This window comes from Pseudophryne corroboree, chromosome 7, assembly GCF_028390025.1.
Source record: "Pseudophryne corroboree isolate aPseCor3 chromosome 7, aPseCor3.hap2, whole genome shotgun sequence".
Lineage (NCBI taxonomy): Eukaryota > Metazoa > Chordata > Amphibia > Anura > Myobatrachidae > Pseudophryne > Pseudophryne corroboree.
The window spans coordinates 358,529,710-358,552,294 of NC_086450.1; the positions used below are offsets into that span (position 1 = coordinate 358,529,710).

General features: G+C 47.0%; 2 protein-coding genes across 2 annotated transcripts in view; one reads left to right on the top strand and one right to left on the bottom strand.

Moving 5' to 3' along the window:
* METTL9 (methyltransferase 9, His-X-His N1(pi)-histidine) overlaps positions 1 to 22,585 on the top strand; it is a 142,131-nt gene that overhangs the window by 76,110 nt on the left and 43,436 nt on the right. The window lies entirely within an intron of this gene.
* The window catches only part of IGSF6 (immunoglobulin superfamily member 6), a 30,676-nt gene that overhangs the window by 7,376 nt on the left and 715 nt on the right, over positions 1 to 22,585 (bottom strand). Inside the window, exons 2-5 of the mRNA XM_063934461.1 lie at positions 19,964 to 20,305; positions 15,078 to 15,181; positions 14,679 to 14,729; positions 14,511 to 14,591 (exon numbers count right to left, since the gene is read on the bottom strand). Coding sequence (XP_063790531.1) covers positions 14,511 to 14,591; positions 14,679 to 14,729; positions 15,078 to 15,181; positions 19,964 to 20,305 — 578 coding nt within the window. The remainder of the gene's footprint in view (positions 1 to 14,510; positions 14,592 to 14,678; positions 14,730 to 15,077; positions 15,182 to 19,963; positions 20,306 to 22,585) is intronic.

A 22,585-nucleotide genomic window follows, 5' to 3' on the forward strand; every position in this document is an offset into this window, starting at 1 on the left:
ACGCGCATTACGCGTTTATGTATCCCGAACGTCTACAGTTTGTAAGACGGATACGTTGTTTGTTCTCTATGATGCTGCCAAGATGGGTTGGCCAGCTTCTAAGCTGACCTTATCCAGATGGATTAAACTGACAATTCGTCCGGCTTACCTTCATGCTAGGTTACAGCAGTATCAGTAACCGCTCATTCCACACGTACTGTGGGAACTTCGTGGGCAGCTGGTCGTGGGGCTTCTACGACGCAGCTTTGCCGTGCGGCTACGTGGTCATCAGTGCACACATTTGTGTGCTTTTACAAGTTTGATACGTTTGCGGCATCAGCATCTAGCTTTGGCCGCCTAGTGTTACAGGTAGTGATGAGCGGATTCGGTTTTACTCGGTTTTACTCGGTTCTCAAAACCGAATCTTATTGGCTCACTGATGTCACGTGTTTTGGATAGCCAATAAGATTCGGTTTTGAGAACCGAGTAAAACCGAGTAAAACCGAATCCGCTCATCACTAGTTACAGGTGCCAAACTGCTTTCCCGCCCACGAGGGAAGCTTTGGTACGTACCAAGAGTACTCCAGTGACCCCTAGTGGATGAAAAAGAAAATAGGATTTTGGTACTTACCAGGTAAATCCTTTTCTTTGAATCCATAGGGGGCACTGGACGCCCACCCAGAGCAGTTTTACCTGGTTTGTGGTAAGTTCAGGGGATCTTATGGTAACACATTCTCACCGACTGGTTCAAAGTTTCAAGTTCTAGCGGTTATAGTGCCAACTGTTTAGTTGTCAGTCACGTTATGTGTCAACTTTATTGTTGTCCGTTATGTTATATTATATGTACTTCTCCATTGTGAACTCTATTACTCCTGTTCGGCTCAGTAAAAAACACTGAGGTACTCTGGGATATGGAGGGGAGGAGAGTTCTAAATTTAATTATTCAGTGCCTTGTTCCTGCGGAAGCCGTCCATATCCCAAGAGTACTCCAGTGCCCCCTATGGATTCAAAGAAAAGGATTTACCTGGTAAGTACCAAAATCCTATTTTCTGCTCGCCACCTTGGGAAGCTGCAAGCAGAAACGTAGACGCCTGCAGCTCTATAGTCTGAACACAGGGCAGTTGCAAGATCTCTCTGCACCCTAGGCAAAGCTTCAGCCTAGCACACCCTAACCTGCAACCCACTTCCCACCACCACCTCTTGGAGGGGAGATGCAGGTGGCCACTAGGTGGACTAGGGTGAATTGCATCATTATACATATACAGAAGAAAGGCACGACACAAGTATTTTTAAAGGGATAAAGTATACTGTAAACCAAGTAAAATTTTGTGACTTTGTTTACAATATACTTTCTCTCTAAAAGTGCTTGAGTGCCGTCTTATTTACGCTATCTGGCATGTTCGGAATCGTATAGATTGGACACAGGCCAATTTCACTTTTTTGCTGTGTGCCAGGATATAATATATATATTTCTCTGACGTCCTAGTGGATGCTGGGAACTCCGTAAGGACCATGGGGAATAGCGGCTCCGCAGGCAGGAGACTGGGCACAAAAGTAAAGCTTTAGGACTACCTGGTGTGCACTGGCTCCTCCCCCTATGACCCTCCTCCAAGCCTCAGTTAGATTTTTGTGCCCGGCCGAGAAGGGTGCACACTAGGGGCTCTCCTGAGCTTCTTAGTGAAAGTTTAGTTTTAGGTTTTTTATTTTCAGTGAGACCTGCTGGCAACAGGCTCACTGCATCGAGGGACTAAGGGGAGAAGAAGCGAACTCACCTGCGTGCAGAGTGGATTGGGCTTCTTAGGCTACTGGACACCATTAGCTCCAGAGGGACCGAACACAGGCCCAGCCTCGGAGCTCGGTCCCAGAGCCGCGCCGCCGGCCCCCTTACAGAGCCAGAAGCAAGAAGAGGTCCGGAAAAATCGGCGGCAGAAGACATCAGTCTTCAACAAGGTAGCGCACAGCACTGCAGCTGTGCGCCATTGTTACTCAGGCACACTTCACACTTCGGTCACTGAGGGTGCAGGGCGCTAGGGGGGGGCGCCCTGAGCAGCAATGTAAACACCTTGGCTGGCATAAATACACCACATATAACCCCCAGGGCTATATGGATGTATTTTAACCCCTGCCAGAACTCACCAAAAAGCGTGAGAAAAGGCCGCTGAGAAGGGGGCGGAGCCTATCTCCTCAGCACACGGGCACCATTTTCCATCACAGCTCCGCTGGAAGGACCTCTCCCTGACTCTCCCCTGCAGTCCTGCACTACAGAAAAGGGTAAAAAAGAGAGGGGGGCACTAATTTGGTGCAGTTTTGATACTAACAGCAGCTATAAAGGGAAAAGCACATTTTATAGTGTTATTCCTGTCTATATATAGCGCTCTGGTGTGTGCTGGCATACTCTCCCTCTGTCTCCCCAAAGGGCTAGTGGGGTCCTGTCCTCTATCAGAGCATTCCCTGTGTGTGTGCGGTGTGTCGGTACGATTGTGTCGACATGTTTGAGGAGGAAAATGAGATGGAGGCGGAGCAATTGCCTATTATAGAGTTGTCACCCCCTAGGGAGTCGACACCTGAGTGGATGAGCTTATGGAAGGAATTGCGTGACATTGTCAGCTCTTTACGACAGACAGTTGACGACATGAGACAGCCGGCTACTCGGCTTGTGCCTGTCCAGGGGTCTCAAACGCCATCAGGGGCTTTAAAACGCCCGTTACCTCAAATGGCAGACACAGACACGGATACTGACTCCAGTGTCGATGATGAGGAGACAAACGTGACTTCCACTAGGGCCACACGTTACATGATTGAAGCAATGAAAAATGTATTGCATATCTCTGATAATACAAGTACCCCTAAAAAGGGTATTATGTTTGGTGAGAAAAAACTGCCTGTAGTTTTTCCTGTATCCGAGGAATTAAATGAAGTGTGTGATGAGGCGTGGGTTTCCCCCGATAAAAAACTGATAATTCCTAAAAGGTTATTGGCATCGTACCCTTTCCCGCCAGAGGATAGGGCACGTTGGGAAACACCCCCTAGGGTGGATAAAGCGCTCACACGCTTGTCTAAACAGGTAGCACTACCCTCTCCTGATACGGCCGCCCTAAAGGAACCTTCCGATAGAAAGCTGGAGAATATCCTAAAATGTATATACACTCACACGGGTGTTATACTGCGACCAGCAATCGCCTCAGCCTGGATGTGCAGTGCGGGCCTGGCGTGGTCAGATTCCCTGACTGAAAATATTGATACCCTAGATAGGGACAGTATATTACTGACTATAGAGCATTTGAAGGATACATTTCTATATATGCGTGATGCACAGAGGGATATTTGCAGACTGGCATCAAGAGTTAGCGCGCTGTCCATTTCTGCAAGAAGAGGTTTATGGACGCGGCAGTGGTCAGGTGATGCGGATTCTAAAAGGCACATGGAAGTATTGCCTTATAAGGGGGAGGAGTTATTTGGGGTAGGTCTATCAGACCTGGTAGCCACGGCAACTGCTGGAAAATCCACCTTTTTACCCCAGGTAGTTTCTCAACCTAAGAAGACGCCGTATTATCAGGCGCAGTCCTTTCGGCCCCATAAGGGCAAGCGGGCAAAAGGTGCCTCATTTCTGCCCCGTGGCAGAGGGAGAGGAAAAAGGCTGCAACAAACAGCCAGTTCCCAGGAACAAAAGCCCTCTCCCGCCTCCGCAAAGTCCTCAGCATGACGCTGGGGCTTTACAAGCGGACTCAGGCACGGTGGGGGCCCGTCTCAAGAAGTTCAGTGCGCAGTGGGCCCACTCGCAAGTGGACCCCTGGATCCTTCAGGTGGTATCTCAGGGGTACAAATTGGAATTTGAGACGTCTCCCCCTCGCCGTTTTCTAAAGTCTGCTTTACCGACGTCTCCCTCAGACAGGGAGGCAGTATTGGAAGCCATTCACAAGCTATATTCCCAGCAGGTGATAATCAAGGTACCCATCCTACAACAGGGAAAGGGGTATTATTCCACTCTGTTTGTGGTACCGAAGCCGGACGGCTCGGTGAGACCAATTTTAAACCTAAAATCCTTGAACACTTACATACAAAGGTTCAAATTCAAGATGGAGTCACTCAGAGCAGTGATTGCAAACCTGGAAGAAGGGGACTATATGGTGTCTGTAGACATCAAAGATGCTTACCTACATGTCCCAATTTACCCTTCTCACCAAGGGTACCTCAGGTTTGTGGTACAGAACTGTCACTATCAGTTTCAGACGCTGCCGTTTGGATTGTCCACGGCAGCCCGGGTCTTTACCAAGGTAATGGCCGAAATGATGATACTCCTTCGAAGGAAGGGAGTTTTAGTTATCCCTTACTTGGACGATCTCCTGATAAGGGCAAGATCCAGGGAACAGTTGGAAGTCGGAGTAGCACTATCTCAGATAGTGCTGCGCCAGCACGGTTGGATTCTCAATATTCCAAAATCGCAGCTGATCCCGACGACACGACTTCTATTCCTAGGGATGATCCTGGACACAGTCCAGAAAAAGGTGTTTCTCCCGGAGGAGAAAGCCAGGGAGTTATCCGAACTAGTCAGAAATCTCCTAAAACCAGGCCAAGTCTCAGTGCATCAATGCACAAGGGTCCTGGGAAAGATGGTGGCTTCTTACGAAGCAATCCCATTCGGCAGATTCCACGCAAGAACCTTCCAGTGGGATCTGCTAGACAAATGGTCCGGGTCGCATCTTCAGATGCATCAGCGGATAATCTTGTCACCAAGGACAAGGGTGTCTCTCCTGTGGTGGTTGCAGAGTGCTCATCTTCTAGAGGGCCGCAGATTCGGCATTCAGGACTGGGTCCTGGTGACCACGGATGCCAGCCTGAGAGGCTGGGGAGCAGTCACACAGGGAAGAAATTTCCAGGGCTTGTGGTCAAGCCTGGAGACATCACTTCACATAAATATCCTGGAGCTAAGGGCCATCTACAATGCTCTAAGCCTAGCAAGACCTCTGCTTCAAGGTCAGCCGGTGCTGATCCAGTCAGACAACATCACGGCAGTCGCCCACGTAAACAGACAGGGCGGCACAAGAAGCAGGAGGGCAATGGCAGAAGTTGCAAGGATTCTTCGCTGGGCGGAAAATCATGCGATAGCACTGTCAGCAGTGTTCATTCCGGGAGTGGACAACTGGGAAGCAGACTTCCTCAGCAGACACGACCTCCACCCGGGAGAGTGGGGACTTCACCCAGAAGTCTTCCACATGATTGTGAACCGTTGGGAAAAACCAAAGGTGGACATGATGGCGTCCCGCCTCAACAAAAAACTAGACGGGTATTGCGCCAGGTCAAGGGACCCTCAGGCAATAGCTGTGGACGCTCTGGTAACACCGTGGGTGTACCAGTCAGTGTATGTGTTCCCTCCTCTGCCTCTCATACCCATGGTACTGAGAATCATAAGAAGGAGAGGAGTAAGGACTATACTCGTGGCTCCGGATTGGCCAAGAAGGACTTGGTACCCGGAACTTCAAGAGATGCTCACAGAGGACCCGTGGCCTCTACCTCTAAGAAAGGACCTGCTCCAGCAGGGACCCTGTCTCTTCCAAGACTTACCGCGGCTGCGTTTGACGGCATGGCGGTTGAACGCCGGATCCTGAAGGAAAAAGGCATTCCGGATGAAGTCATCCCTACCCTGATCAAAGCCAGGAAGGATGTAACCGTACAGCATTATCACCGTATTTGGCGTAAATATGTTGCGTGGTGCGAGGCCAGGAAGGCCCCTACAGAGGAATTTCAACTGGGTCGTTTCCTGCATTTCCTGCAAACAGGACTGTCTATGGGCCTAAAATTAGGGTCCATTAAGGTTCAAATTTCGGCCCTGTCGATTTTCTTCCAGAAAGAACTGGCTTCAGTTCCTGAAGTTCAGACGTTTGTCAAGGGGTACTGCATATACAGCCTCCTTTTGTGCCTCCAGTGGCACCTTGGGATCTCAATGTAGTTTTGGGGTTCCTAAAATCACATTGGTTTGAACCACTCACCACTGTGGACTTGGAAAGTGGTGATGCTGTTGGCCCTGGCTTCAGCCAGGCGTGTCTCAGAATTGGCGGCTTTATCCTATAAAAGCCCTTACCTAATTTTTCATACGGACAGGGCAGAACTGAGGACTCGTCCTCAATTTCTCCCTAAGGTGGTTTCAGCGTTTCACTTGAACCAGCCTATTGTGGTACCTGCGGCTACTAGGGACTTGGAGGACTCCAAGTTGCTGGACGTAGTCAGGGCCCTGAAAATATATGTTTCCAGGACGGCTGGAGTCAGAAAATCTGACTCGCTGTTTATCCTGTATGCACCCAACAAGCTGGGTGCTCCTGCTTCTAAGCAGACTATTGCTCGTTGGATTTGTAGTACAATTCAGCTTGCACATTCTGTGGCAGGCCTGCCACAGCCAAAATCTGTAAAAGCCCATTCCACAAGGAAGGTGGGCTCATCTTGGGCGGCTGCCCGAGGGGTCTCGGCTTTACAACTTTGCCGAGCAGCTACTTGGTCAGGGGCAAATACGTTTGCTAAATTCTACAAATTTGATACCCTGGCTGAGGAGGACCTGGAGTTCTCTCATTCGGTGCTGCAGAGTCATCCGCACTCTCCCGCCCGTTTGGGAGCTTTGGTATAATCCCCATGGTCCTTACGGAGTCCCCAGCATCCACTAGGACGTCAGAGAAAATAAGAATTTACTTACCGATAATTCTATTTCTCGTAGTCCGTAGTGGATGCTGGGCGCCCATCCCAAGTGCGGATTGTCTGCAATACTTGTACATAGTTATTGTTACAAAAAATCGGGTTATTATTGTTGTGAGCCATCTTTTCAGAGGCTCCTCTGTTATCATGCTGTTAACTGGGTTCAGATCACAGGTTGTACGGTGTGATTGGTGTGGCTGGTATGAGTCTTACCCGGGATTCAAAATCCTTCCTTATTGTGTACGCTCGTCCGGGCACAGTATCCTAACTGAGGCTTGGAGGAGGGTCATAGGGGGAGGAGCCAGTGCACACCAGGTAGTCCTAAAGCTTTACTTTTGTGCCCAGTCTCCTGCCTGCGGAGCCGCTATTCCCCATGGGTCTTACGGAGTTCCCAGCATCCACTACGGACTACGAGAAATAGAATTATCGGTAAGTAAATTCTTATTATTACTGTAGTTGGTTTTGGTGGGGATATTTAATTGTGGTTGGGTACGGGACAGCGGCATCCCAACCACCATAATACCAACATTTTGAATTAAACTAATTAACCTTACTCTAACCGCAGCCTCACCCTCCCTGGCATACTGACATTAAGGATTCCGCTTGTTGAGATTACAGCACCCGCATTCAGACAGGTGTCAGGGATTTGGTGCCGGCATTCCGTTCGCCGGGATGCCGATTACATCCCTTTAATTGTATGTGTATACATACATATATACGCACATATATACGTGTGTGTGTGTGTATGTATGTATGTGTGTGTGTGTGTATATATATATATATATATATATTTCTCTAACGTCCTAGTGGATGCTGGGGACTCCGTAAGGACCATGGGGAATAGACGGGCTCTGCAGGAGACTGGGCACTCCAAAGAAAGATTCAGTACTATCTGGTGTGCACTGGCTCCTCCCTCTATGCTCCTCCTCCAGACCCCAGTTAGAATCTGTGCCCGGCCAGAGCTGGGTGCTCCTAGTGGGCTCTCCTGAGCTTGCTAGAAAAGAAAGTATTTTGTCAGGTTTTTTATTTTCAGAGAGCTTCTGCTGGCAACAGACTCTCTGCTACGTGGGACTGAGGGGAGAGAAGCAAACCTACTCACTGCAGCTAAGTTGCGCTTCTTAGGCTACTGGACACCATTAGCTCCAGAGGGATCGAACACGGGTACCTAACCTTGATCGTCCGTTCCCGGAGCCGCGCCGCCGTCCCCCTCGCAGAGCCAGAAGTACAGAAGCAGCAGAAGCAAGAAGACATCGAAATCGGCGGCAGAAGACTCCTGTCTTCACTTAAGGTAGCGCACAGCACTGCAGCTGTGCGCCATTGCTCCCGCAGCACACCCACACACTCCGGTCACTGTAGGGTGCAGGGCGCAGGGGGGGGCGCCCTGGGCAGCAATTAAGATACCTGATGGCAAAAGTATACATATATACAGTCAGGCACTGTATATATGTGCGAGCCCCCGCCATTTTTACACATGAGAAGCGGGACAGAAGCCCGCCGCTGAGGGGGCGGGGCCTTCTTCCTCAGCACACCAGCGCCATTTTCTCTTCACAGCTCCGCTGGAAGGACGCTCCCCAAGCTCTCCCCTACAGTATACAGGTGCAATAGAGGGTAAAAAAGAGAGGGGGGGGCACAAAAATTTAGGCGCAGATATATATATATATATATATATATATATATATATATATATATATATATATAAAAACAGCAGCTACTGGGTAAACACTAAGGTACAGTGTAATCCCTGGGTTATATAGCGCTGGGGTGTGTGATGGCATACTCTCTCTCTGTCTCCCCAAAAGCCTTTGTGGGGTCCTGTCCTCAGTCAGAGCGTTCCCTGTATGTGTGCGGTGTGTCGGTACGCCTGTGTCGACATGTTTGATGAGGAAGGATACGTGGAGGCAGAACAAGTGCAAATAGATGTGGTGTCGCCCCTGACGGGGCCGACACCTTATTGGATGGATATGTGGAAGGTGTTAAATGATAATGTAAGCTCCTTACATAACAGATTGGATAAAGCTGTAGCCTTGGGACAGTCGGGGTCTCAACCCATGCCTGCTCCCACAGCGCAGAGGCCGTCAGGGTCTCAAAAGCGCCCAATATCCCAGTTAGTTGACACAGACGTCGACACGGAATCTGATTACAGTGTCGATGACGATGATGCAAAGTTGCAGCCTAAAATGACTAAAGCCATCCGCTACATGATTGTGGCAATGAAGGATGTGTTACACGTTTCTGAGGAAAATCCTGTCCCTGACAAGAGGATTTATATGTATGGGGAGAAAAAGCAAGAAGTGGCTTTTCCCCCGTCACATGAATTGAATGAATTATGTGAAAAGGCGTGGGATTCCCCTGATAGGAAGGTAGTAATTTCCAAGAGATTGCTGATGGCGTATCCTTTCCCGCCAACGGACTGGTTACGCTGGGAATCCTCCCCCAGGGTAGACAAGGCGTTGACACGCTTATCTAAGAAGGTGGCCCTGCCGTCTCAGGATACGGCCGCCCTAAAGGATCCTGCGGATAGAAAGCAGGAAGCGATCCTGAAGTCTGTTTACACACATTCTGGTACGCTGCTGAGGCCAGCAATTGCTTCGGCCTGGATGTGTAGTGCGGTAGCAGCATGGACGGATACTCTGTCTGAGGAGTTGGATACCCTGGACAGGGACTCTGTTCTAATGATCCTGGCACATATCAAGGACGCGGTCCTATATATGCGGGATGCCCAGAGGGACATTTGCCTGCTGGGCTCTAGAGTAAACGCAATGTCCATTTCTGCCAGAATGGTCTTATGGACTCGGCAATGGACAGGGAATACCGACTCTAAAAAACACATGGAGGTTTTACCTTATAAGGGTGAGGAATTGTTTGGGGACGGTCTCTCAGACCTAGTTTCCACAGCTACGGCTGGGAAGTCAAATTTCTTGCCTTATGTCCCGCCACAGCCTAAGAAAGCACCGTATTAACAAATGCAGTCCTTTCGTTCGCAAAAGAGCAAGAAAGTCAGAGGTGCATCCTTTTTTGCCAGAGGCAGGGGTAGCGGAAAGAGGCTGCACCACGCAGCTAGTTCCCAGGAACAAAAGTCCTCCCCGGCTTCCACTAAATCCACCGCATGACGCTGGGGCTCCACAGGCGGAGCCAGGAGCCGTGGGGGCGCGTCTCCGACATTTCAGCCACCAGTGGGTTCGCTCACGGGTGGATCCTTGGGCTATACAAGTTGTGTCTCAGGGATACAAACTGGAATTTGAGGTGACGCCCCCTCACCGTTACCTAAAATCGGCCTTGCCAGCTTCCCCCATGGAAAGGGAGGTAGTGCTGGCAGCAATTCACAAGTTATACCTCCAGCAGGTGGTTGTAAAGGTTCCTCTCCTTCAACAGGGAAGGGGTTACTATTCCACTATGTTTGTAGTACCGAAACCGGACTGTTCGGTCAGACCCATCTTGAATTTAAAATCCCTGAACATTTATCTGAAGAAATTCAAGTTCAAAATGGAATCGCTCAGAGCGGTCATTGCAAGCCTGGAAGAGGGGGATTTTATGGTGTCTCTGGACATCAAGGATTCTTACTTGCATGTCCCCATTTATCCACCTCATCAGGAGTACCTCAGGTTTGTGGTACAGGACTGTCATTACCAATTCCAGACGTTGCCGTTTGGGCTCTCCACGGCACCGAGAATATTTACCAAGGTAATGGCGGAAATGATGGTGCTCCTGAGAAAGCAAGGAGTCACAATTATCCCATACTTGGACGATCTCCTCATAAAGGCGAGGTCCAGAGACAGTTGCTGATCAGCGTAGCACACTCTCAGGAAGTGTTGCAACAGCACGGCTGGATTCTGAATATCTCAAAATCGCAGCTGATTCCTACGACGCGTCTGCCCTTTCTGGGCATGATTCTGGACACAGACCAGAAGAAGGTGTTTCTCCCGGCGGAGAAGGCTCAGGAGCTCGTGACTCTAGTCAGCGACCTCTTAAAACCGAAACAGGTGTCGGTGCATCACTGCACGCGAGTCCTGGGAAAGATGGCCATTCCCTTCGGCAGGTTCCATGCGAGGATCTTTCAGTGGGATCTGTTGGACAAGTGGTCCGGATCGCATCTTCAGATGCATCGGCTGATCACCCTGTCCTCCAGGACCAGGGTGTCTCTCCTGTGGTGGCTGCAGAGTGCTCACCTTCTCGAGGGCCGCAGGTTCGGCATACAGGACTGGGTCCTGGTGACCACGGATGCGAGCCTCCTAGGATGGGGGGCAGTCACTCAGGGAAGAAACTTCCAAGGGTTGTGGTCAAGTCACGAGGCTTGTCTGCACATAAATATCCTGGAACAAAGGGCCATATACAACGCCCTGAGTCAAGCGGAGCCTCTGCTTCGCAACCAACCGGTGCTGATTCAGTCAGACAACATCACCGCAGTGGCTCATGTAAACCGCCAGGGCGGCACAAGAAGCAGAGTGGCGATGGCGGAAGCCACCAGGATTCTTCGTTGGGCGGAGAATCACGTGCAAGCACTGTCAGCAGTGTTCATTCCGGGAGTGGACAACTGGGAAGCAGACTTCCTCAGCAGGCACGACCTCCACCCGGGAGAGTGGGGACTTCATCAAGAAGTCTTCACGCAGATTGCAAGTCGGTGGGAACTGCCACAGGTGGACATGATGGCGTCCCGCCTCAACAAAAAGCTAAAAAGGTATTGCGCCAGGTCAAGGGACCCTCAGGCGATAGCTGTGGACGCACTGGTAACACCTGGGTGTTCCTGTCAGTCTATGTGTTTCCTCCTCTTCCTCTCATACCCAAGGTACTGAGAATCGTAAGGAAAAGAAGAGTGAAAACAATACTCATTGTTCCGGACTGGCCAAGAAGGACTTGGTACCCGGAACTGCAAGAAATGCTCACAGAGGAACCATGGCCTCTGCCTCTCAGACAGGACCTGTTGCAACAGGGGCCCTGTCTGTTCCAAGACTTACCGCGGCTGCGTTTGACGGCATGGCGGTTGAACGCCGAATCCTAGCAGAAAAGGGCATTCCGGATGAAGTTATTCCTACGCTGATAAAGGCTAGGAAGGACGTGACGGCAAAGCATTATCACCGTATATGGCGAAAATATGTTGCTTGGTGTGAGGCCAGGAAGGCCCCTACAGAGGAATTCCAGCTGGGTCGATTCCTGCACTTCCTACAGTCAGGTGTGACTATGGACCTAAAATTAGGGTCCATAAAGGTCCAGATTTCGGCCCTATCCATCTTCTTTCAAAAAGAACTGGCTTCACTGCCTGAGGTTCAGACGTTTGTTAAGGGAGTGCTGCATATTCAGCCCCCTATTGTGCCACCAGTGGCACCTTGGGATCTTAACGTGGTGTTGGATTTCCTGAAATCCCACTGGTTTGAGCCACTTAAGACCGTGGAACTAAAGTATCTCACGTGGAAAGTGGTCATGCTGTTGGCTTTAGCTTCAGCTACGCGTGTGTCAGAATTGGCGGCTTTGTCATGTAAAAGCCCCTATCTTGTTTTCCATATGGACAGGGCAGAATTGCGGACTCGTCCGCAGTTTCTGCCAAAGGTGGTGTCATCTTTTCATTTGAACCAACCTATTGTGGTGCCTGCGGCTACTCGTGACTTGGAGGACTCCAAGTTGCTGGACGTAGTCCGGGCTTTGAAGTTTTATGTAACCAGAACGGCTGGAGTCAGGAAGGCTGACTCGCTGTTTATCCTGTATGCATCCAACAAGCTGGGTGCTCCTGCTTCAAAGCAAACTATTGCTCGCTGGATCTCTAACACGATTCAGCAGGCTCATTCTGCGGCGGGATTGCCGCAGCCGAAATCAGTGAAAGCCCATTCCACAAGGAAAGTGGGCTCTTCTTGGGCGGCTGCCCGAGGGGTCTCGGCATTACAGCTTTGCCGAGCTGCTACTTGGTCGGGTTCAAACACTTTTGCAAAATTCTACAGGTTTGATACCCTGGCTGAGGAGTACCTTGTGTTTGCCCATTCGGTGCTGCAGAGTCATCCGCACTCTCCCGCCCGTTTGGGAGCTTTGGTATAATCCCCATGGTCCTTACGGAGTCCCCAGCATCCACTAGGACGTTAGAGAAAATAAGAATTTACTCACCGGTAATTCTATTTCTCGTAGTCCGTAGTGGATGCTGGGCGCCCGTCCCAAGTGCGGACTTTCTGCAATACATGTATATAGTTATTGCTTAACAAAGGGTTATGGTTATGTAGCATCGGTTGAATGAGGCTCAGTTGTTGTTCATACTGTTAACTGGGTAAGTTTATCACAAGTTGTACAGTGTGATTGGTGTGGCTGGTATGAGTCTTACCCTGGATTCCAAAATCCTTTCCTTGTAATGTCAGCTCTTCCGGGCACAGTTTCCTTAGCTGGGGTCTGGAGGAGGGGCATAGAGGGGGGAGCCAGTGCACACCAGATAGTACTGAATCTTTCTTTGGAGTGCCCATTCTCCTGTGGAGCCCGTCTATTCCCCATGGTCCTTACGGAGTCCCCAGCATCCACTACGGACTACGAGAAATAGAATTACCGGTGAGTAAATTCTTATTATAATTTGTATGCTCCTTATTGTGTTCCATCCCCCCATGTGTAAGTTCATTACTGACCCACATAAAGAGACATCCTTGAGTTTTTGCTAGATGAATTCAGTTGTGCCCTCCAGTGGACAGCGCCCCTATGCAGCCACCTAATGCTGCCTAATGGTAGAGCTGGCCCTGCATGAACAGCAGAATAATTGAATAGCTGCTGGTGGGCACCCAAACAATAATTTTATTGTACCCTTCGTTCCTACTTATGTTGTTCTTTAACCCCACTTCATCCATACAGCTTCCTTCCCAGTTATCTTGGGTCCCCGTACTTTTGGGTTATGACTCTTATAGTATCGTTGATTGGCATAGTCACTTATGACTAGCATTGGAACATGGTTAGATAGGCCAGTGCTTTGTCTGGTGATGTGATCAGAAATGGGTGATTTTGTTATGGGTCTCAAATGTATCTACTTTAATATTGTAGTAGTAATAATAACTGCTATATTGTGATTGGTACTGGCTATCTATGGGCTGTTTGTTCTGTGTTATTAAATGAGTCAAGTAATTCATAATGCTGGTCATATGTGATACAGTTATCTGGGCGATCTGCCTGATATCGGCGTATTGCACAGATAATTGTACTGTGTAGTCACATGACCGATCTCAAAATATCTATCAGTTGGACATGCCGAATCGTCCGGCTTGTCCGTCCGATGTGGTATTTTGAGCTTAGCAAGTCGGCTACATTGGGCAGTGTATGCACTGCAGCGGCTGATCAACTAACATCTCCTGTTCCTTCACATGGGACAAACGGGAAAATATCTCCTCCCGAGGGGCTGAACCCAGATATGGTGACCTATACACTGAGATATCTGAGTGTATGGCCATGATATCTGCTGGGTTACATACTGTCAGATAAAATGTCTGTTGGTCTGACAGGCATTTTATCTGACCCTGTATGCCCAGCATAAAGGTAGGTACTCAATTTTTCATTCACTCTGCTGATTGGGTTAAACAAACCTGATCAGCCAAGTACTGTGTACCCAGCCTGACCCCTTCGAGCCCCATACAGGCATTGCTGGAAATAGCTTTGGCGGCACGGGCTCTTAAGGGATTGGGAGGTCGGCATCTAAAATATTAAACGCTACATAAGATGCGACCTCCCCACCCTTAGTGCCGCAGGAGAACGTCAAACTGTTTGTCGTTCTAACGCTCCTGCATACACACACCTGAACAATCGTTAGGCCAATCTGACGGTATCTGGTGAACGGGCCAATGATTGTATAGGTGTGTACCCAGCTTAAGACCTAAATAGTTTAAATATTTGTTGTGTCTTACTTGTTTGTTTGTTTTCCGTTCGCATCTGTTGCGATATTCTTTTGCTATTGCTTGAAAAACACTTCTTGCTCTGTAGCTTTTCTAGGTGAGAGAGAAATGTAGTGTGTGATATTATTTCTCATCACTGGCTGGAGTAGACTAAAGCCGTTTCCCACTCACGTCTCTTACCTCTCTGAATCCTTGTTTGCTTTCTGTGAATCTACAGATTCTCCATTTTGACTAGAAAATAAAATTTTAAACAATAGGGTTTATTGTACAGTCCATTTACCATAACAAATGAGTAGTGCAATTTCTTCCCAGCTTGTTCAATAAATAAATGTAATTAACAGTTATTTTTTGACCTTGTATAAAACCATACCAACAAATCTGTATTTCACTCACGTACAAATTAGGCAAGGAAACCAAATGTTTGGTTGCTGTGGTTGTAAATTAGGTCTGCTATATGATTTTTTATTATTATTATTATTATTATTATTATTATAATGTTGCTTTATGTAATGCTAGCATATTATGTTGCTCTTTGCATGCTTACATATCCTAAACAACATGTATTAAGGATAGACTCACCTTGAATGCATAATAAGAAAACACTGTGATGCTATATATAAAAAGCAATGTACAAATGACTATTAAAGAAGCATTTGCTGGTGTAATCATTGCTTCATGTGCTTCTGCAACAACAAAAAAGAGAGACTGTGATTATTAAGTTTTTTTTTATTTTGTTCCCTCACCCAAGCTCTTTTCTCCTGTAATCCCCAATATCTACCTCCCTCGCCTGTGCCATTTTCTAGCTGCATTTAATACTGAACATCACCAGTGCATGTTTCCCTGACATTTCACAGCTACATATACTGTGTATGTACAGTGGTGGGCAAAATTGCGGACACTTTTTGAAATTTGAATATTTTTTTAACTTCGAATGCTTATAAAATCTGTTACACTTCATGCAGTGCAATGATTCATATATCAAATGAAAGGAAATTTAATGCTGGATTCAACACAATAAATATACGAGGTCAAATATTTGCATTACAAGGGAAGTTATGCAGTGAAAACAACACTTAGGGTGAAGATCCCTGTGTACTTATGATGTCACTGTCCTATCAGTATTTTGTTGGGTATCCTTTATTTTTCAAGAGAGCAGCACAGCGATGTGGCATTGAGCCAACCAATGTTTGGAGCTCTTCCTTCTTTATTATGTGGTGCCATGAGACAATTATATCCTCAAGTCTCTTTTATTGGATGGACGCATCAGATGTACCAGTTTTTTCAAACGGAATCACAAATGTTCTATGGGGTTCAGGCCTGAGCTGTTTCCGGGCCATTCCAGAAACCCGTATGTCATTCTCTGTGAACCACTGTTTGCATATCCGTGCAATGTGGCAGGGAGCTGAATCCTGCTGGAAAAAAAATGGGGAATTATCTGGAAAAAGATCCCTGGTAGAAGTATTCGTTGTAGGATGGTGTCAATGTACACCATTCTGTTCAGTGTGCCATCTATGACATGAAGGCGGCCTACAGAATCACTTGTTTCCACTGACCTTCTGTCCATACAATGTGTTCTTTTGCCCATTGTATTAGTTTCTGTCTCTGGTTTTTATTCAGGAATGGCTTTTTTCGGGGAATCCTACCTTTTAGGCCAACCTCCGTTAGTCTTCTCCGTACCGTTCTTGCACTGACAAAAACACGAGTTGTACTCAGTTCACTGCTAATGGCTGCTGATGACGGATATGCAAGCAGTGGTTCACGGAGAATGACATACAGGTGCTGGGATGGCCAGGAAACAGCCCAGACCTGAACCCCATAGAGCATTTGTGGTTCCGTTTGAAAAAACTGGTACATCTGAGGCGTCCATCCAATAAAAAAGATGTAATTGAGGCTATAATTGTCTCATGGCACCACATAATAAAGAAGGAAGAGCTCCAAACATTGGTTAGCTCATTGCCACGTTGCTGTGCTGCTGTCTTGGAAAAATAAAGGATTCCCAACGAAATACTGATAGGACAGTGACTTCATAAGTACACAGGTTCTTTCACCCTAAAGGCCTATACACATTAGACGATGTCGCTCTGTGAGCGACCTCGTCTAACGTTTCCCCCTCCCGGGCCGGCCGGTCGGCGGCCGCCTGTACGCACTGAGCGATATGACCGCTTATATCGCTCAGTGACGTCACGCCCCCGCCAGCCCTGCATGAAGGTCGTGGACGACAGTCCACATCCTTCATGCATGCCCTACCGACAGCGACGATCGTTGCCGACCCGCGGGGCCGCGCATCGGTCGTCGCTGGCGGCATACACACTTAACGATAAAAGGAGCGACGTCGCTCAAGGAGGGGGAAAATGAGTGACGTCGCTCATTATATCGTTAAGTGTGTATGGACCTTAAGTGTTGTTTTAACTGCATACAGTAACTTCCCTTGTAATGCAAATATTTTACCTCTGTTTATTGTGTTGAATTCAGCATTAAATTAAATTTCATTTCATTTGATATTTGATATTATATATTTATTTATTGGGGCAAAAAAGTATTTGGACAGCCACCGATTGTGCAAGTTGACCCACTTAAAAATATGAGAGAGGTCTGTAATTTCCATCATAGGTACACTTCAACTGTGAGAGACAGAATCTAACAAAAAAACAACCAGGAAATCACTTTGTATGATTTTTAAACAATTTACTTGTTTATTCTTGTGGAAAATTAAATATTTGGACACCTATCAAGCAGCAAGATTTCTGGCTCTCACAGACCTGTTACTTCTACTTTAAGCATCTCTTCTATCCTCCACTCGTTACCTGTATTAATGGCACCTGTATGAACTGGTTATCTGTATAAAAGACACCTGTCCACACCCTCAAACAGTCAGACTGCTACCTCTCCACCATGGCCAAGACCAGAGAGCTGTCTAAGGACACCAGGGACAAAATTGTAGAGCTGCACAAGGCTGGGATGAGCTACTCGACAATAGGCAAGCAGCTTGGTGAGAAGAGATCAACTGTTGGCGCAATTATAAAAAAAATGGAAGAAATCCAAGATCACTGACAATCTCCCTCAACCTGGGCCTCCATGCAAGATCTCACCTCGTGGAGTATTGATGATCTTGATAACGGGGAGGAATCAGCCCAGAACTACACGGGGGGACCTGGTCAATGACCTCAAGAGAGCTTAGGACCACAGTCACAAAGGTTACCATTAGTAACACACTACGTCGTCATGGATTGAAATCCTGCAGCGCCCGAAAGGTCCCCCTGCTTTAGTTAGCACATGTCCAGGCCAGTCTAAAGTTTGCCAGTGACCATCTGGATGATCCAGAGGAGGATTGGGAGAATGTAATGTGGTCAGATGAGAGTAAAAACGAACTTTTTGGTATAAACTCCATTCGCCGTGTTTGGAGGGAGAAGAATGATGAATGGCATCCCAAGAACACCATACCTACTGTGAAGCATGGGGGTGGAAACATCATGCTTTGGGGCTGCTTTTCTGCAAAGGGGACAGGACGACTGATCCGTATTAAGTAGAGGATGAATGGGGCCATGTATCGTGAGATTTTGGGCAAAAACCTCCTTCCTTCAGTAAGAGCATTGAAGATGGAACGTGGCTGGTCTCCCAGCATGACAATGACCCCAAACACACCGCCCGGGCAACTAAGGAGTGGCACCTTAAGAAGCATTTCAAGGTCCTAGCCAGTCTCCAGACCTCAACCCAATAGAAAATCTGTGGAGTGAGTTGAAAGTCAGTGTTGGCTGGCGACAGCCCCAAAACATGACAGATCTAGAGAAGATCTGCATGGAAGAGTGGGCTAAAATACCTGCTACAGTGTGTGCAAACCTGGTCAAGAACTACAGGAAACGTTTGACCTCTGTAATTGCCAACCAAGGTTATATTACAAAGTATTGAGTTAAACTTTTTGATTGTCCAAATATTTATTTTCCGCAAGAATATACAAATAAATTGTTTCAAAATCATACAATGTGATTTCCTGTTTTGTTTTTTTCAGATTCTGTCTCTCACAGTTGAAGTGTACCTATGATAGAAATTACAGACCTCTCTCATCTTTTTAAGTGGGTCAACTTGCGCAATCGGTGGCTGTCCAAATACTTTTTTGCCCCACATGTATGTGTCTCTCTCTCTCTCCCTCTCTCTCTCTCTCTCTCTCTCTATATATATATATATATATATATAGCGGATCTTGCTACAGGCACGCAGGATTTTTGCCTGGGGCGCCGCATTCCGGAGGGCGCCGTAGCAAAATCCGCTACTGGGGCCTCCGGTCCTCAGTAGATGTGGTGCGCAATGAAGTCATCGTGCACCGCATGGTATTGTGGGAGCGGCACATAGACACTAGGGATCATGATTGACCTCTAGTGTCTATGTGGTGCTATGGGAGAGACGTCATGACGTCTCTCCCATAGATCAGAGGAGCGGCGCCGGTGGCCGGAGACGGAGGGCAGCAGCGGTCGGGTATCGGGAGCGGGGATGGTGAGTATTTTTTTTTGTAAGCGGCACAACTCTACAGGGGGCATATCTGACCACGCCCCTATTTTCGCCCGGGGCGCCACAAGGGCTAGAACCGGCCCTGTATATATAGTGTGTGCGTGAACCTTGACCCACGGAGCCTGTTCTGGGCCTCCACTGCATGGATTAGTATGAAAACTATACACGGTGGTAACATTGGATCCCAGAAGACATACTACGGGGTGGGGGTCCTGGTTGGACCTCCCATTGGTGTACACTGGGCAGAACTTTGACCCAGGGAGCCTGTTCTGGGTCTGCAAATGGATGGATTATGATGAAAACTAATGAACTGTAATAACCGACAGAGAACTATAATTTAATGACCTGAAATAACCGTAAATCAGTGAACTAAAATAAGTGACAGAAATGGAGGTGAGAAGACAAATAATATTGTGTACTCAAAATCCTTGGCATAGTAACATTGATAACAGAAGGAAAACTTTAAACCCATCTTGCAACGCAAAAGTGGTTATTAAACTGAACTAAAACAAAATCTGGGTGTCAGGGCTACTGGCGACACCCCAAAAACAAATCTTATACTGGGCAACCTCCTCATGGGTGTGTCGTAAGAGCTACTAAGCTACTAATTATTTTTAAAATGTTGACGGTTACATCCAGCTCATTAATAACTGGAAAATGTAAACCTGGGAACGCCGAGTACTTCAGTTAGTGTGTACTATTACTCTAGCTCACAGAGACTCTGTTATATTCCCCCATTTGGGTGCATTCATTTATTTTGGTGTCTGAATTAGAATTTGCAAATGCTTTCTTTACCTTACATTAAACAATACACCTATGTTGTCATATCCTTTACACATTGGCCAAAATATAATGTTATTTCCTGGCATCCCTGCGATTTGGTTGATCTTCTCAGGTTTGCTGTGCTATTTTGATCTGCTATTGCTAGTTGCTAGACAGAGAGTGTGTATGTGGTATGTTACCTCGCACTTGTAGTATGGATCCTGGTCCTGTAGTCTTTGATGTGAAAAGTTCAGAATCTGGGAATGCTATGCCACATATGTATATCCCGCTGTCCTGGACTGATATGTTAATAATTTGCAGAACAGTATTGTTCTGAGCATTATGGACTGTGAAGCGGCGGTTGCTGACCTTTGGATGCAATTCTTCATGTTCAGAAGCAAGATATCGGAACCAATATATTTGTACAGCATTAGGGCAGTTTTCAGTTTTCTTGTACTGGCATGATACATTCACGGTTTTCTGTGGCACATATCCTTCAGAAAAATCATCCTGTTGCACAGTCACCTTGCAGCTTCTGACACCTAGTGGTCAAAACACACATTGCTCTATTCAGCCATGTAGCTCTTGTAAAGGGACCAACTGTATTACATAGAAACAAACATTTCACAGCAGATACGAACCAAAGGGCCCATCCAGTCTGCCTATTTGGGTTACGGTATTAGGGTTAGTTTAGGGGTATGGGTAAGGGTATTAATGATGGTTTAGCATTTTTGTTTTTATGGTTAGCTCTAGTTTGAAAATTAAAACTGGCACATAATATTCAATTTCCTTTGTTTTAATGCATATTATAGTATCCAATCTGTATATAATAAATAATAATACAAAATAATTAGTCATCCATGTAACCAAATATTAGTTGAGGCCATACAGCGCACCCCATACTATATATTAGGACCCAAGCCTTTTCCAAATGTGTCTGTTAATTTGGGTTTCTCAGTTTATGGCAAGATAATTATAAGTGTAGTGAATGAAAATGTAGTAAGCAGTGGTTTTAGAATCTGCTAAAGTGGCCATTAGACGTTCAGTTGACCGCTAATAGTTTTTCTATTTTCTAGACTAGTGGGTCAATTTACTAAGCATCACCCTTGCTGTCAATTGAAAATCAGCAGCAGATTGCAGTCTAAAAACAAAACAATACAGAATTTACTATGCATCGGGTGTGACTGGAATTTGTAATCCACCATTGATACCCTGTCTGATTTCAACCAACTATTCTGCCGCAAATCTGTCGACAATTCGCCATCAACCTGCGGCGGATTTCAAGCACGGCACAGATCATTATAATCCGTGCAGTATTGTTGCATTAAAAAAGTGTTAAAAGTATAAAATAAAAAATCAATGATGTTAGCGCCCCACCAGTGATAACCAGCTCCGTTCTGAGCAGCTGACGCTATAGCTGAGAGTCACACATCGTAGGGTTTCCCTGCCATAATTGCAATCATCCCTCGACTGGCTAGCCTAGGGCTGGAGTCACTAGGGATGTGCACTCAGGGACACTCTCCATGGGAACGAACGGGGCCACGCTGATTGCTCAGTGTCAACTGCTGCAAACTGACCAATCAGAACCCAAGATTGACGTGAACCCCATTCATTTTGTGAGTGGTAAATGAGGGTGTGCTTAGGATGTCTATTTAATGAAGAATACGACAGTCTTTAGGTGGGTATCCAATTAGGCATGAATAAAACATCAGGTGCGAAAAACGTCCGTTTATCACAATTTTTCCCGATGTTTCACCAATATTTTTTTACAGGCTTAATCACCTGTAAAAAAAATAAAAAAATAAAAATTGCTTTTTGTTTTTCACAAAAACGCACAGGCTTAGTAAAACCTGTGTGTTTTCGCAGCCCCGAAAACGGAGCTGCTTTCAAGGATTTCGTTTTTCCTACCTGATGCAGGTGAAACAAAATCCCGGATAAGCCGTGGCTCACACCATCTTATTGGGGCCAATAGGATAGCCCCCATTGTGTGAGTCCTGTTTTTTTATTTAATAATATTTTTTTTACAGGTACTAGCAGGCCATTTATACCCATGCATGCTGGCACTTGTGATTTCACCAGTACCATCTTGCATGGGGAGGCTTGCTGGGACCTGTAGTGCTACTGTAAAGAAAAATATTATTTTAACTTGAATTATGCTATAACCTCTGCACCCAAAGCCCCAAGACGGGGTGCATTGAAGAACCCTGGAGTTGAAGCCCAGGGTTGGTTGTTCTGTAGGGGGGGAGGTGGGTGGGGAGGAATTTGGAGGGGGTGGGGAGATCCCTATTTCCCTAGGTTTTCCAGCCAGTCCAGGACTGGTTGCATTTCTGGCTGGGGACCCCGCGCTATGTGTTCTTCTGCTATAGTGTATGCTGCCCTGGTGGTTCAGCCTAATGTCAGTAATTGGAAAATAAGGGGGGGGGGGGCACATTCTTTCCGCATTCCCCTTGTTGTTAACACAAGCCTAGGCTCAGAGGCTTGGGGCTGGTCAATTTATTTTTATTATTGTTATTATTGTTATTATTATTATTTTTATTTATTTATTTTTTTACACATGCTTCACATATCATACTAATCTGTGCAGTTCCTTATATCACCTCGCCTGCCAGGGGCAAGTCTATTATTTGGGCAGGTTTCTTGTCTGATTTTGGTCGGTTTCTAAAGAAGATACTTATACCCCTTTCAGACCACTGTTGGCGTGTCGCACCTGGGAGCTGTACATGGGTGCTTCCCGTGTGTAACCCATCTGAACCCTTTCACACCTGCTGTCCCCAGCCCGGCATATTGCCGGGTTGGTGACGGCGCTTGGAGATCCGATGATC